The sequence below is a fragment of the Procambarus clarkii genome, chromosome 10, assembly GCF_040958095.1.
Source record: "Procambarus clarkii isolate CNS0578487 chromosome 10, FALCON_Pclarkii_2.0, whole genome shotgun sequence".
NCBI classification, from domain to species: Eukaryota; Metazoa; Arthropoda; class Malacostraca; order Decapoda; family Cambaridae; genus Procambarus; species Procambarus clarkii.
Window position 1 is genome coordinate 22,699,419 of NC_091159.1, and position 15,325 is coordinate 22,714,743.

A 15,325-nucleotide genomic window follows, 5' to 3' on the forward strand; every position below is an offset into this window, starting at 1 on the left:
AAAGTATTGAACAAGACACAGGAAGTATTGAACAAGACACAGAAAGTATTGAACAAGACACAGGAATTATTGAACAAGACACAGGAAATATTGAACAAGACACTGGAAGTATTGAACAAGACACTGGAAGCATTGAACAAGACACTGGAAGTATTGAACAAGACACAGGAAGTATTGAACAAGACACAGGACGTATTGAACAAGACACTGGAAGTATTGAACAAGACACAGGAAGCATTGAACAAGACACAGGACGTATTGAACAAGACACAGAAAGTATTGAACAAGACACAGGAAGTATTGAACAAGGCACATGAAGTATTGAACAAGACACAGGAAGTATTGAACAAGACACAGGAAGTATTGAACAAGACCCAGGAAGCATTGAACAAGACACAGGAAGCATTGAACAAGACACAGGAAGTATTGAACAAGACACATGAAGTATTGAACAAGACACTGGAAGTATTGAACAAGCCACAGGAAGTATTGAACAAGACACTGGAAGTATTGAACAAGGCACTGGAAGTATTGAACAAGACACAGGAAGTATTGAACAAGCCACAGGAAGTATTGAACAAGACACTGGAAGTATTGAACAAGGCACTGGAAGTATTGAACAAGGCACTGGAAGTATTGAACAAGCCACAGGAAGTATTGAACAAGACACTGGAAGTATTGAACAAGCCACAGGAAGTATTGAACAAGACACTGGAAGTATTGAACAAGACACAGGAAGTATTGAACAAGACACAGGAAGTATTGAACAAGCCACAGGAAGTATTGAACAAGACACTGGAAGTATTGAACAAGACACAGGAAGTATTGAACAAGCCACAGGAAGTATTGAACAAGACACAGGAAGTATTGAACAAGCCACAGGAAGTATTGAACAAGACACTGGAAGTATTGAACAAGACACAGGAAGTATTGAACAAGCCACAGGAAGTATTGAACAAGACACTGGAAGTACTGAACAAGGCACTGGAAGTACTGAACAAGGCACTGGAAGTATTGAACAAGACACAGGAAGTATTGAACAAGACACATTAAGTATTGAACAAGACACTGGAAGTATTGAACAAGCCACAGGAAGTATTGAACAAGACACTGGAAGTATTGAACAAGGCACTGGAAGTATTGAACAAGCCACAGGAAGTATTGAACAAGACACTGGAAGTATTGAACAAGGCACTGGAAGTATTGAACAAGGCACTGGAAGTATTGAACAAGACACAGGAAGTATTGAACAAGACACAATAAGTATTGAACAAGACACAGGAAGCATTGAACAAGGCACAGTAAGTATTGAACAAGACCCAGGAAATAAAATAGGATCGCTTGAACATCTGGCAACGAGAGGCTAGCTGTCCGAGTCATAGAAAATGGTTTAGAAATTAAAATTGGGGGGATAACTGACTAAACATGAGGAGAGGGTTGTGGTGATGTGGTTGAGGGGTGTTGTGGTAGTGTGGTTGATGAGTGGGTTGTGGTAGTGTGGTTGAGGGGTGTTGTGGTAGTGTGATTGAGGGGAGGGTTGTGGTAGTGTGATTGAGGGGAGGGTTGTGGTAGTGTGGTTGAGCGGAGGGTTGTGGTAGTGTGGTTGAGGGGAGGGTTGTGGTAGTGTGATTGAGGGGAGGGTTGTGGTAGTGTGATTGAGGGGAGGGTTGTGGTAGTGTGATTGAGGGAAGGGTTGTGGTGGTGTGGTTGAGCGGAGGGTTGTGGTAGTGTGGTTGAGGGGAGGTTGTGGTAGTGTGGTTGAGGAGAGGGTTGTGGTAGTGTGGTTGAGGGGAGGGTTGTGGTAGTGTGATTGAGGGGAGGGTTGTGGTAGTGTGGTTGAGGGAAGGGTTGTGGTGGTGTGGTTGAGCGGAGGGTTGTGGTAGTGTGGTTGAGGGGAGGTTGTGGTAGTGTGGTTGAGGAGAGGGTTGTGGTAGTGTGGTTGAGGGGAGGGTTGTGGTAGTGTGGTTGAGGGGAGGGTTGTGGTAGTGTGGTTGAGGGGAGGGTTGTGGTAGTGTGGTTGAGGAGAGGGTTGTGGTAGTGTGGTTGAGGGGAGGTTGTGGTAGTGTGGTTGAGGGGAGGGTTGTGGTAGTGTGGTTGAAGAGAGGGTTGTGGTAGTGTGGTTGAGGGGAGGTTGTGGTAGTGTGGTTGAGGGGAGGGTTGTGGTAGTGTGGTTGGGGGGAGGTTGTGGTAGTGTGGTTGAGGAGAGGGTTGTGGTAGTGTGGTTGAGGAGAGGGTTGTGGTATTGTGGATGAGGAGAGGGTTGTGGTAGTGTGGTTGAGGGGAGGGTTGTGGTAGTGTGGTTGAGAAGAGGGTTGTGGTAGTGTGGTTGAGGAGAAGGTTGTGGTAGTGTGGTTGAGGAGAGGGGTTGTGGTAGCGTGGTTGAGGACAGGGTTGTGGTAGTGTGGTTGAGGGGAGGTTGTGGTAGTATGGTTGAGGAGAGGGTTGTGGTAGTGTGGTTGAGGAGAGGGTTGTGGTAGTGTGGTTGAGGAGAGGGTTGTGGTAGTGTGGTTGAGGGGAGGTTGTGGTGGTGTGGTTGAGGAGAGGGTTGTGGTAGTGTGGTTGAGGAGAGGGTTGTGGTAGTGTGGTTGAGGGGAGGTTGTGGTAGTGTGGTTGAGGGGAGGTTGTGGTGGTGTGGTTGAGGAGAGGGTTGTGGTAGTGTGGTTGAGGGGAGGTTGTGGTAGTATGGTTGAGGAGAGGGTTGTGGTAGTGTGGTTGAGGAGAGGGTTGTGGTAGTGTGGTTGAGGGGAGGTTGTGGTGGTGTGGTTGAGGAGAGGGTTGTGGTAGTGTGGTTGAGGAGAAGGTTGTGGTAGTGTGGTTGAGGAGAGGGTTGTGGTAGTGTGGTTGAGGAGAGGGTTGTGGTAGTGTGGTTGAGGACAGGGTTGTGGTAGTGTGGTTGAGAAGAGGGTTGTGGTAGTGTGGTTGAGGAGAGGGTTGTGGTAGTGTGATTGAGGGGAGATTGTGGTAGTGTGGTTGAGGAGAGGGTTGTGGTAGTGTGGTTGAGGGGAGATTGTTGTAGTGTGGTTGAGGAGAGGGTTGTGGTAGTGTGGTTGAGGGGAGATTGTTGTAGTGTGGTTGAGGAGAGGGTTGTGGTGGTGTGGTTGAGGGGAGATTGTTGTAGTGTGGTTGAGGGGAGGGTTGTGGTAGTGTGGTTGAGGGGAGGGTTGTGGTAGTGTGATTGAGGGGAGGTTGTGGTGGTGTGGTTGAGGGGAGGTTGTTGTAGTGTGGTTGAGGGGAGGGTTGTGGTAGTGTGGTTGAGGGGAGGTTGTGGTAGTGTAGTTGAGGAGAGGGTTGTGGTAGTGTGGTTGAAGGGAGGTTGTGGTAGTGTGGTTGAGGGGAGGTTGTTGTAGTGTGGTTGAGGGGAGGGTTGTGGTAGTGTGGTTGAGGGGAGGTTGTGGTAGTGTGGTTGAGGAGAGGGTTGTGGTAGTGTGGTTGAGGGGAGGTTGTGGTAGTGTGATTGAGGAGAGGGTTGTGGTAGTGTGGTTGAGGGGAGGTTGTGGTAGTGTGGTTGAGGAGAGGGTTGTGGTAGTGTGGTTGAGGAGAGAGGTTGTGGTAGTGTGGTTGAGGACAGGGTTGTGGTAGTGTGGTTGAGGACAGGGTTGTGGTAGTGTGGTTGAGAAGAGGGTTGTGGTAGTGTGGTTGAGGAGAGGGTTGTGGTAGTGTGGTTGAGGGGAGGTTGTGGTGGTGTGGTTGAGGAGAGGGTTGTGGTAGTGTGGTTGAGGGGAGGTTGTGGTAGTATGGTTGAGGAGAGGGTTGTGGTGGTGTGGTTGAGCGGAGGGTTGTGGTAGTGTGGTTGAGGGGAGGTTGTGGTAGTGTGGTTGAGGAGCGGGTTGCGGTAGTGTGGTTGAGGAGAGGGTTGTAGTAGTGTGGTTGAGGAGTGGGTTGTGGTAGTGTGGTTGAGGAGAGGGTTGTGGTAGTGTGGTTGAGGAGAGGGTTGTGGTAGTGTGGTTGAGGAGAGGGTTGTGGTAGTGTGGTTGTGGAGAGGGTTGTGGTAGTGTGGTTGAGGGGAGGTTGTGGTGGTGTGGTTGAGGGGAGGTTGTGGTAGTGTGGTTGAGGAGTGGGTTGTGGTACTGTGGTTGAGGAGTGGGTTGTGGTAGTGTGGTAGAGGGGAGGGTTGTGGTAGTGTGGTTAAGGGGAGGGTTGTGGTAGTGTGGTTGATGGGGAGGGTTGGAGTACTGTGGTTGAGGAGTGGGTTGTGGTAGTGTGGTTGAGGAGTGGGTTGTGGTAGTGTGGTTGAGGAGAGTGTTGTGGTAGTGTGGTTGAGGAGAAGGTTGTGGTAGTGTGGTTGAGGAGAGGGTTGTGGTAGTGTGGTTGAGGAGAGGGTTGTGGTAGTGTGGTTGAGGGGGAGGGTTGTGGTAGTGTGGTTGAGGAGAGGGTGTGGTAGTGTGGTTGAGGAGAAGGTTGTGGTAGTGTGGTTGAGGGGGAGGGTTGTGGTAGTGTGGTTGAGGGGGAGGGTTGTGGTAGTGTGGTTGAGGAGAGGGTTGTGGTAGTGTGGTTGAGGAGAGGGTTGTGGTAGTGTGGTTGAGGAGAGGGTTGTGGTAGTGTGGTTGAGGAGAGGGTTGTGGTATTGTGGTTCAGGATAGGGTTGTGGTAGTGTGGTTGAGGGGAGGTTGTGGTAGTGTGGAGGTTGTGGTAGTGTGGTTGAGGGGAGGTTGTGGTAGTATGGTTGAGGGGAGGTTGTGGTAGTGTGGTTGAGGGGAGGTTGTGGTAGTGTGGTTGTGGATAGGGTTTTGGTAGTGTGGTTGAGGGGAGGTTGTGGTAGTGTGGTTGTGGAGAGGGTTGTGGTAGTGTGGTTGTGGAGAGGGTTGTGGTAGTGTGGTTGTGGAGAGGGTTGTGGTAGTGTGGTTGTGGAGAGGGTTGTGGTAGTGTGGTTGAGGGGAGGTTGTGGTGGTGTGGTTGAGGGGAGGGTTGTGGTAGTGTGGTTAAGGGGAGGGTTGTGGTAGTGTGGTTGAGGGGAGGTTGTGGTAGTGTGGTTGAGGAGAGGTTGTGGTAGTGTGGTTGAGGGGAGGGTGTGGTAGTGTGGTTGAGGAGAGGTTGTGGTAGTGTGGTTGAGGGGAGGCTGTGGTAGTGTGGTTGAGGGGAGGTTGTGGTAGTGTGGTTGAGGGGGAGACATCGTAAGTCACATCATAGTTTCTTGTTGCTTCAGAGTAATTATCTAATATTAAAAAAAGGAAGATTAATTTATTGTATTGGTATTTTATTTGCGTCATTAATGGTTTGTTCGTTCTGAGGGTAAATACTTGTATATGTATGTACCAGGGAAGACAAATGTTCACTGGTGAACAAGAAGGAGCGTGAAGAACATGGCGCCTCCTGGGGAGGGCGGCCATTGTTGTAACAGTAACATTTCAGCTGGTTGATGCAGGTTGTTGCACATGTTCCGCGGGTGCATCTACATCAGTAATGATATTCTCCCGGGGATGGTGGTTGTACCGTGTGTCCTCCAGCCTCTGGTCTTCCCAAGTTTCTCATACTTATTGTTTAATACTTTGGCTCCATCAGCGCCCAGGGTAATGCTTGCATACTTCAAATTAATTCCTGCACTCTGAGGAGTAAGTTACAGGTGTGGCAACAGTGTAGAGGCCCGTGTGTCCTCCGCGGCGCTCGGCGGTTACTTCTCCAGCCGCCCGCCGCTGCCGACCAATGACAGCGCGAGGCGCTTATTGTATCAACTCTCTCCGCCAATCGTTCGTTCTGAGGGCTGGAGCCGCGACCAATAGAAAGCGGCTTCGGGGCGTGGGCGTGGTCTATCATCTGAGTACTGAGGCAAAGGATCTAAAGGAAGATTATTATCGTGTCAGCTTCCGCCAAACTTGTTGCTGATTAGAGGTAACGGTGAGGCGAGTCAGAGCGCTCCAGGGCAGGGCCGCAGCCAGTCTTAAGGGCCTTCCAGACGGACCCCGTGAAGGAACCGGTGCGCCACGCCTCACCTACAGACAGTGTCAGCCACAATTACGTCTTCGGGGAGTGTGAGAGGAGGCGGTGACGGGGCGGCTTCCGCCATGAGTGGATCAAATGTGGATGTTCCCGTGGGCGATGCCCTCTTGATGGCGCAGCGTCAAATGCTGTCGTCGCTGCCGCCCGCGCTCTTCCTGCGGGCGTCGGAGCGATATCAGCGCACGCCAAAATGCGCCCGCTGCCGCAACCATGGCGTAGTATCGGCACTTAAAGGTCACAAACGCTACTGCAGATGGCGGGATTGTATTTGCGCAAAGTGCACGCTAATTGCCGAGCGGCAGCGGGTGATGGCAGCGCAGGTAGCGCTCCGGCGGCAGCAAGCGCAGGAGGAGAACGAGGTGCGAGATTTATCGTTATTATACCGATCGCCGGTCACCTCCGCCAGCAGCAGCAACGGCAGCCCCGCCACAGCCGCCGCTGGCGGAGGTGGCGGCCCCACGCCCGCCACGCCCGTCACTGCCGACCCCTTCTCCCCCGAGCTGCTCCTCCCGCCGCACCTCGCCCTCTCCATCTCCCTCCAGCAGCACCACCACCACCACCAGCAGCAGCGGCCCATATACACCTCTCCGTCCTCGTCCTCTTCAGATCAACTCTCGCCAGGTAAGTGTGACGCGGCCACCAGCGTTACACTAGAGGCGGCGCCGCCACTGGTGTCACACTAGGCGACGGCGCCGCCACTGGTGTCACACTAGGGGCGGCGCCGCCACTGGTGTCACACTAGGGGGCGGCGCCGCCACTGGTGTCACACTAGGGGGCGGCGCCGCCACTGGTGTCACGCTGGTGGCCATCCTATACGTGTCTTCAGTGATGTACACAACAATTTCTCGGTGCTCTTCGCGGTGACACACCCTGTGTCTCCTTACCATAACACACACACACACACACACACACACACACACACACACACACACACACACACACACACACACACACACACACACACACACACACACAAGAGTCAGGGCAAGACTAAGCCCTGCAGGATAATATCACCCAAGACTTGGCCCTGAAGCCCCTCACAAAGAGGATCATCAGCGGTCAATGCCAGGTTGGACAATATAAGAACTGCCTGTAGGAACTTATGTAAGGAATCATTTAGAACCTTGTTTATCACGTATGTCAGACCAGTCCTGGAGTATGTAGCTCCAGCGTGGAGTCCGTATCTAGTCAAGCATAAGACTAATTTGGAGAAGGTTCAAAGGGATGCCACCAGACTAGTAACCGAGCTGAAGGGTATGAGCTACAAGGAGAGACTACAGGAACTAAACTTCACGTCACTGGAAGGCAGAAGAGATGAGGGGGGGGGGACATGATCACCACATACAAGATTCTCAGATGAATTATAAAGACAGATTATTTAACACTAGAAAGAACATTTTTTAGTGTTAGAGTAATTAATAAATGGAATGCATAAGAAAGTGATGTTGTGGAAGCTGACTCCATACACAGTTTCTGACGGGGATGCAGTTTCTTTCACCTGTTACTCCTGTTCACCTACCAATAAATAGATACCTGGGAGTTAAGACAGCTGCTGTGGGCTCCCTCCTGTGTGTATATGTGTGTGTGTATGTGTGTGTATGTGTGTGTGTATGTGTGTGTGTGTGTGTGTGTGTGTGTGTGTGTGTGTGTGTGTGTGTGTGTGTGTGTGTGTGTGTGTGTGTGTGTGTGTGTGTGTGCTGTTAGGGAGAAATATGTGTTATAGATATGATAGAGAAAAATAGGTCAGGGAATCAGTACATTAGACAACCGACAGTTAGACAGGCGGGGTCCAAGAGCTAAGATCACAATCCTACAGGCAGAAAACACAAAACATAACAAACACTCATTATGAAAATATAAGGAACCAACCAGGGGCCGAGAGCTGGCACTCGACCCTACAAGTCTAACATTCTCTAATCATTCATCTGGCATCGCTCGATAACAGCCATACCGGACGTATAAGAATTACAAACTGAATTTATCAGGAGCTTAAGTTCCGCTCAGCGCATAAGGTGCGTTCAACGCTTAAGTTGGGTCCAACGCTTAAGTTTCGCTCAGCGCTAAAGTTGCGTTCAGCGGCGGGTCCCGAGCGCGTTAATTAAATATGCTGTGACTCGTCGATAAGATGATATCTCAAGCCGCTAATAATGCCAACTTGTGTAGCGGAGTATCGCTACACGTTGATGCTACGTAGCGCTCCAACGCTTGGCGGTCTGCTATGTATAGCGGTGAGACATAACTTTATCATGAATTACTTATCAACGTACCAAAGTATATAATGATATACTTTGTATATCAAAGTATAATAATGTCCAAAGTATATAATGATTTATGTAGCGATGGTTTATAATGAGTTACATAATGATGAACCCAAACACTAAAAGCCGTACACAAGGATGGATTAAATTTCCTGAATCACAAAAGTTGAAAGGAAAAAATATCGTAAATCTATTACTAGATGCACACTCACACCGTCACACTGGTCCACGGCTGTCACACTGGCGCCGACGGCTGTCACACTGGCCCACGGCTGTCACACTGGCCCACGGCTGTCACACTGGCCCACGGCTGTCACACTGGCCCACGGCTGTCACACTGGCCCACGGCTGTCACACTGACCCACGGCTGTCACACTGGCCCACGGCTGTCACACTGGTCCACGGCTGTCACACTGGTCCTCGGCTGTCACACTGACCCACGGCTGTCACACTGGCCCACGGCTGTCACACTGGCGCCGACGGCTGTCACACTGGCCAACGGCTGTCACACTGGTCGACGGCTGTCACACTGGCGCCCACGGCTGTCACACTGGCGCCGACGGCTGTCACACTGGCGCCCACGGCTGTCACACTGGCGCCGACGGCTGTCACACTGGCCAACGGCTGTCACACTGGTCGACGGCTGTCACACTGGCCCACGGCTGTCACACTGGCGCCGACGGCTGTCACACTGGCGCCCACGGCTGTCACACTGGTCGACGGCTGTCACACTGGTCCTCTGCTGTCACACTGGCGCCCACGGCTGTCACACTGGCGCCGACGGCTGTCACACTGGCCAACGGCTGTCACACTGGCGCCCACGGCTGTCACACTGGCGCCGACGGCTGTCACACTGGCCAACGGCTGTTACATTGGTCCTCGGCTGTCACACTGGCCCACGGTTGTCACACTGGCGCCCACGGCTGTCACACTGGCGCCGACGGCTGTCACACTGGCCAACGGCTGTCACACTGGCGCCCACGGCTGTCACACTGGCGCCGACGGCTGTCACACTGGCGGACGACTGTCACACTGGCCGACAGATGTCACACTGGTCCACGGCTGTCACACTGGTCCACGGCTGTCATACTAGCCGACGGCTGTCACACTGGCCGACGGCTGTCACACTGGCGCCGACGGCTGTCACACTGGCGCCGACGGCTGTCACACTGGCACCGACGGCTGTCACACTGGTCCACGGCTGTCACACTGGCCGACGGCTGTCACACTGGCGCCGACGGCTGTCACACTGGCGCCGACGGCTGTCACACTGGCCGACGGCTGTCACACTGGTCCACGGCTGTCACACTGGTCCACGGCTGTCACACTGGCGCCGACGGCTGTCACACTGGCGCCGACGGCTGTCACACTGGCGCCGACGGCTGTCACACTGGCGCCGACGGCTGTCACACTGGTCCACGGCTGTCACACTGGCCGACGGCTGTCACACTGGCGCCGACGGCTGTCACACTGGCGCCGACGGCTGTCACACTGGCGCCGACGGCTGTCACACTGGCCCACGACTGTCACACTGGCCGACGGCTGTCACACTGGCGCCGACGGCTGTCACACTGGCCCACGGCTGTCACACTGGCGCCGACGGCTGTCACACTGGCCCACGACTGTCACACTGGCCGGCGGCTGTCACACTGGCGCCGACGGCTGTCACACTGGCGCCGACGGCTGTCACACTGGCCGACGGCTGTCACACTGGTCCACGGCTGTCACACTGGCCGACGGCTGTCACACTGGCCCACGACTGTCACACTGGCCGACGGCTGTCACACTGGCGCCGACGGCTGTCACACTGGCCCACGGTTGTCACACTGGCGCCGACGGCTGTCACACTGGCCCACGGCTGTCACACTGGCGCCGACGGCTGTCACACTGGCGCCGACGGCTGTCACACTGGCGCCGACGGCTGTCACACTGGCGCCGACGGCTGTCACACTGATCGACGGTTGTCACACTGTCCTACGGTTGTCACACTGGCCGACGGCTGTCACACTGGCGCCGACGGCTGTCACACTGATCGACGGTTGTCACACTGTCCTACGGTTGTCACACTGGCCGACGGCTGTCACACTGGCGCCGACGGCTGTCACACTGGCCGACGGCTGTCACACTGGCCGACGGCTGTCACACTGGCGCCGACGGCTGTCACACTGGCCGATGGCTGTCACATGGCCGACGGCTGCCACACTGGCCGACGGCTGTCACACTGGCCGACGGCTGTCACACTGGCCGACGGCTGTCACACTGGCCGACGGTTGTCACACTGGCGCCGACGGCTGTCACACTGGCCGACGGCTGTCACACTTGCCGTCGGCTGTCACACTGGCGCCGACGGTTGTCACACTGGCGCCGACGGCTGTCACACTGGCCGACGGCTGTCACACTGGTCGACGGCCGTCACACTGGCCGACGACTGTCACACTGGCGCCGACGGCTGTCACACTGGCCGACGGCTGTCATACTGGTCGACGGCCGTCACACTGGCCGACGGCTGTTAATCTTCCAGGAAGAAGATTAACTAGGCGCTAATCCTCAACTATACGCCTCTGTTCACCCAGCAGTGAATGGGTACCTGATTGTTAAACGATTTGACGGGTCGTATTCCGGGGAAAAATTAGGATTATGAACCTGTCGGAAACGCTACGCGTGCTAGTGGCCGTACAAGAACGTGAGATTGTTCTTGTTAAAGATGTAACGGTGGGGGGGGGGATATAACTCTCTTTAATCCATTATTCCACCCCCCAGTTAACTAACGAGGCCGGAGGAAACAGCTTTCTTTAGTCCGTTAGAGCACCTCCAGAGTTCCTACGGCAGCCTCTCTCGTTCAACACCTTGTAACCTAGGTATTCGACTACCTAGGTGCGGGGACTACAAGGCGCCGTAACTTGATCAGCTACCCGCGACTCTAGAGAACTCTAGAACACACTTCACTGCCACAAACGTATAAGAGAACCAAAAGGGAAGAAATGGATAATGAAGTAATTAGTGAGGGGTTGGGGTGAGGGAGGTAGAGAGGTGGGAGGAGGGTCGTCAGTTGAAAGGGAGAGTTTGGAGAGGGGTGGACGGAGAGGAGAGAGAATACGGAGATGAGTGGAGGTAGAGGGAGAAGTAGAAAAGTAGATAGTAGCAGTAGAAAAGTAAATATTAGAAGTAGAAAAGTGCTGCCACCATCCATTCAAGACCATTACATACCAGACAAGGAGTGGAACTTGTCGGAATCACAATATTCTCAAAGATGTTATAAAAAGGTCATTATTAGTATGTTTCATCTGTATCATGTATCCTGTAAGACTCTAACTCAATAACCTCAACAGTGATCATCACTCTCGTTTGCATATTATCCAAAAAATGCCAGATGTAGGAACAATTAAAATCCGATTACAAGTAAAGTGACTCAAGTATTTATTTGGCATGATAAATATCGGAATTCAAGGACTCGAACTGAAGGTTCATTATTAATGTACAAAGTGAGTCATTATCCAAGACTTCGAGAACCCTACAACTGTCTGCCCCTGATCCTCACACAACACTTGTAAACACGACTAAGTCACCTTTCATGCTCAACTCACCAAGTGTCTGCCTATAGCTGGATAGAGAGGGAGGGGGGGGGGAGAGGGTCTGTAGTTGACAGAGACTGTCTCGCCCCGTCCGGCTGACAGCCTCCCTGGCTAGGCTGTCCTCGGTTCTGCTCCGCTGGCTGTTCTCCTGTCTAATCCTCTCGAATCTACAGCTCCCTCAGTATATACTGGGAAACCTAGTAGCTAACTCCGCCCACAAGTAGATAGCCTCAGGCTCTCTACCAAACTACTCCTTAAACGTCGGCATGTTTGACGGCTATCAGGCTACAATTATCAGATTAGCAGAAGCAAGGTGAAATTCTCACGGGCTGACCTCAGGTCACTTGGTGGTCATTAACACTGTAGAGGTGTGACAGACCTGTCAAATCTTGTCTGGCTTGACTCATGTACTATATATATTTTAAATAAAACTAAACAAAACACCTTTACGGTGTTACAAAGATTCAGCTACTGGGGAACAAAAAGTTCCAAGTAGCACGGGCTATGGTGAGCCCGTAGAGGACTTACCCGGCACAGGAGCGGGGCTGTAATGTGAGAGCTCTTGTATATATAAATACTGTTCAGAGGACGCTCACTTCGCTGAAGAGTGCGCGTGTGTTCTGGTACTCAGAGATGGGAGCGGCGGGCTGCGTCTCGCTGGACCGGACCCGTGATAAGAACCAAGAACCTCATCCTCGGAAACAACGAGGTCCTTATGAAAGGACAAAAAATATTAACAAATCCACAAGGGCCATGACGAGGATTCGAACCTGCGTCCGGGAGCATCCCAGACACTGCCTTAATCACAACGGCCCTTGTGGATTTGTTCATTTGATGTATCACGTTAGTGTGATCTCTGTGTGTGTGACAAGAAGTATTGTAAGGACAGTAAGGACTACCACAAAGAAATTTGGTAAGGACAATATTGTATTGTGTATACTGAGGACAACCAATACTGCGGCGAAGGTTGTCTCCTCACAACCCCCTGCGAGTGTTCCAAGTCACTGTCTTCAAGTTATCTTGAGATGATTTCGGGGTTTAGTGCCCCCGCGGCCCGGTCCTCGACCAGGCCTCCACCCCCAGGAAGCAGCCCGTGACAGCTGATTAACTCCCAGGTACCTATTTACTGCTAGGTAACAGGGGTATCAGGGTGACAGAAACTCTGCCCATTGTTTCTCGCCAGCGCCCGGGATCAATCCCGGGACCACAGCATCACGCGCCAGGTTTCTGTGGACTCAGCCACCGGCTCACTGTCGCTACGGCTCTAACACCGTAAGAAACATACACAATAATTGTCTTGCACGTTTACGTGTTAACAGCGCTGGACGGAGCTTAACCTGGAGTTCAAGGTGTAAAAGATCTGTAAAAGTTCTTTTCACTTTCGTAAAGAATTGTTTTTTTTGGTGACGAAGCTTTTGCGATATAAGGAATTCATGTATTTTCATACCTTGTTGTTCTTTGTTTTTATCAAGTATTTATCTAAAGGGTCGACGATTGACGAGAATTCTTGCATTTTTACCTGAAGATCATTATCCCTCTTCTGACTTCGACGGGGACAGGAAGCCGGCGGCTTGTCAAACGCTCCCTCCCCTCCACTCATTATTCATGAGGATTTTTTTTTCAGTTAGATTTTGAACCGGATGTTTCGAGCTACGGCCGTAAGATTGCCGATTTCTGAAACGTCACTATGGAGAGGGGGGGGGGGGATCTTGCTGCATGGGTGACAGCTTCTCATCCGTATCAACCTACCCTGGCCTTGCGCCCTGGTGAAGCCACTCCAGACCGACAACCAGAGTGCAACTCCATAGTCTCCTGAGACTGATGGATCCCTGCTACTATAAGGCTTCCAAACCAGGAAGTTTTCAGACTAAATCAACTGGACGTGAGACGCAAAGCGACACTCACACAATATCTCTCACACACTATAGTGAAACAACAAGATATGCTGTAGACCAAACCACACACTAGAAAGTGAAGGGACGACGACTTTCGGTCCGTCCTGGACCATTCGATTGTGAATAGTCCAGGACGGACCGAAACGTCGTCGTCCCTTCACTTTCTAGTGTGTGGTCTGGTCAACATATTTCAGCCACGTTGTTGTGACTCCTCGTCTGCTGCACAAGATATGCTGTAATTAACCACCGGGTGAAAGTCTGAGACAAGTGTGGCCACCAGGTCGTACAACCGGACGAGGGGCCCACACACCTCCACCTGTTAGTATAAGCGTTCACTGGTGCTACACTATAGGTGCTACACCCAGTATACACTTGAGGAGGAAGAGAGTAACATCATGGTAACCCGGTGCAATGAAGAGTATAATGGCAGGAGGAGGAGGAGGAAGAAGATCAATACATTCCACAGGTTTCCCACGGCCGCCTGCCGGTCCCAGGGAGGCTGGTGGCAACTGTGGTCGACGGTGTGGCAGGCAACACTTCCCCCACACCCCCAGTGGTCGACGGTGTGGCAGGTGACACTTCCCCCACACCCCCAGTGGTCGACGGTGTGGCAGGCAACACTTCCCCCACACCCCCAGTGGTCGACGGTGTGGCAGGCAACACTTCCCCCACACCCCCAGTGGTCGACGGTGTGGCAGGTGACACTTCCCCCACACCCCCAGTGGTCGACGGTGTGGCAGGCAACACTTCCCCCACACCCCCAGTGGTCGACGGTGTGGCAGGCAACACTTCCCCCACACCCCCAGTGGTCGACGGTGTGGCAGGCAACACTTCCCCCACACCCCCAGTGGTCGACGGTGTGGCAGGTGACACTTCCCCCACACCCCCAGTGGTCGACGGTGTGGCAGGTGACACTTCCCCCACACCCCCAGTGGTCGACGGTGTGGCAGGTGACACTTCCCCCACACCCCCAGTGGTCGACGGTGTGGCAGGTGACACTTCCCCCACACCCCCAGTGGTCGACGGTGTGGCAGGTGACACTTCCCCCACACCCCCAGTGGTCGACGGTGTGGCAGGTGACACTTCCCCCACACCCCCAGTGGTCGACGGTGTGGCAGGTGACACTTCCCCCACACCCCCAGTGGTCGACGGTGTGGCAGGTGACACTTCCCCCACACCCCCAGTGGTCGACGGTGTGGCAGGCGACACTTCCCCCACACCCCCAGTGGTCGACGGTGTGGCAGGTGACACTTCCCCCACACCCCCAGTGGTCGACGGTGTGGCAGGCAACACTTCCCCCACACCCCCAGTGGTCGACGGTGTGGCAGGCAACACTTCCCCCACACCCCCAGTGGTCGACGGTGTGGCAGGCAACACTTCCCCCACACCCCCAGTGGTCGACGGTGTGGCAGGCGACACTTCCCCCACACCCCCAGTGGTCGACGGTGTGGCAGGTGACACTTCCCCCACACCCCCAGTGGTCGACGGTGTGATGGGGTGTGACACCAACACTCTCCTCCTGCTAACTACCGCTCTACCACCAACAATTCATGTCAAATCGAGTATTTAATTAACTGTTTCTTCCAACGCTGACAGCCTGTTTAGACAACACTTTTTGTAACAATGTGCATCATCTTATATATATATTAGTATATTTTGGTAGCAG

The 15,325-nt window shown here is 53.1% G+C and overlaps 3 protein-coding genes across 3 annotated transcripts in view; all 3 read left to right on the plus strand.

Annotated features, from left to right (window-relative positions):
- The window catches only part of LOC138363215 (uncharacterized protein DDB_G0290685-like), a 9,043-nt gene extending 7,676 nt beyond the window's left edge, over positions 1-1,367 (plus strand). The window contains exons 5-6 of the mRNA XM_069322218.1: positions 1-297; positions 457-1,367. The exon at positions 1-297 is cut by the window's left edge and continues 21 nt beyond it. Coding sequence (XP_069178319.1) covers positions 1-297; positions 457-1,367 — 1,208 coding nt within the window. The remainder of the gene's footprint in view (positions 298-456) is intronic.
- A 4,465-nt stretch (positions 1,368-5,832) lies between these two features.
- On the plus strand, positions 5,833-6,617 carry LOC138363216 (doublesex- and mab-3-related transcription factor A2-like). Its single transcript, XM_069322219.1, has one exon. It carries the CDS (start codon positions 6,000-6,002, stop codon positions 6,615-6,617), a length of 618 nt encoding a protein of 205 aa, XP_069178320.1. The 5' UTR covers positions 5,833-5,999.
- Positions 6,618-10,829: 4,212 nt separating this feature from the next.
- On the plus strand, positions 10,830-15,229 carry LOC138363217 (inverted formin-2-like). The gene is made up of 2 exons (XM_069322220.1): positions 10,830-10,898; positions 14,090-15,229. The coding sequence occupies exons 1-2, from the start codon at positions 10,830-10,832 to the stop codon at positions 15,227-15,229; spliced, it is 1,209 nt and encodes a 402-aa protein (XP_069178321.1).
- The last annotated feature ends 96 nt before the right edge of the window (positions 15,230-15,325 follow it).

What these genes read in the sequence shown, in the direction of transcription:
- LOC138363216 (XM_069322219.1), top strand. Translation starts at nt 6,000, where the DNA reads ATGAGTGGATCAAATGTGGATGTTCCCGTGGGCGATGCCCTCTTGATG.
- LOC138363217 (XM_069322220.1), top strand. Translation starts at nt 10,830, where the DNA reads ATGAACCTGTCGGAAACGCTACGCGTGCTAGTGGCCGTACAAGAACGT. An exon ending in AGATTGTTCTTGTTAAAGAT is followed by an intron (nt 10,899 to 14,089) that starts GTAACGGTGGGG and finishes GTATAATGGCAG; the next exon opens with GAGGAGGAGGAGGAAGAAGA.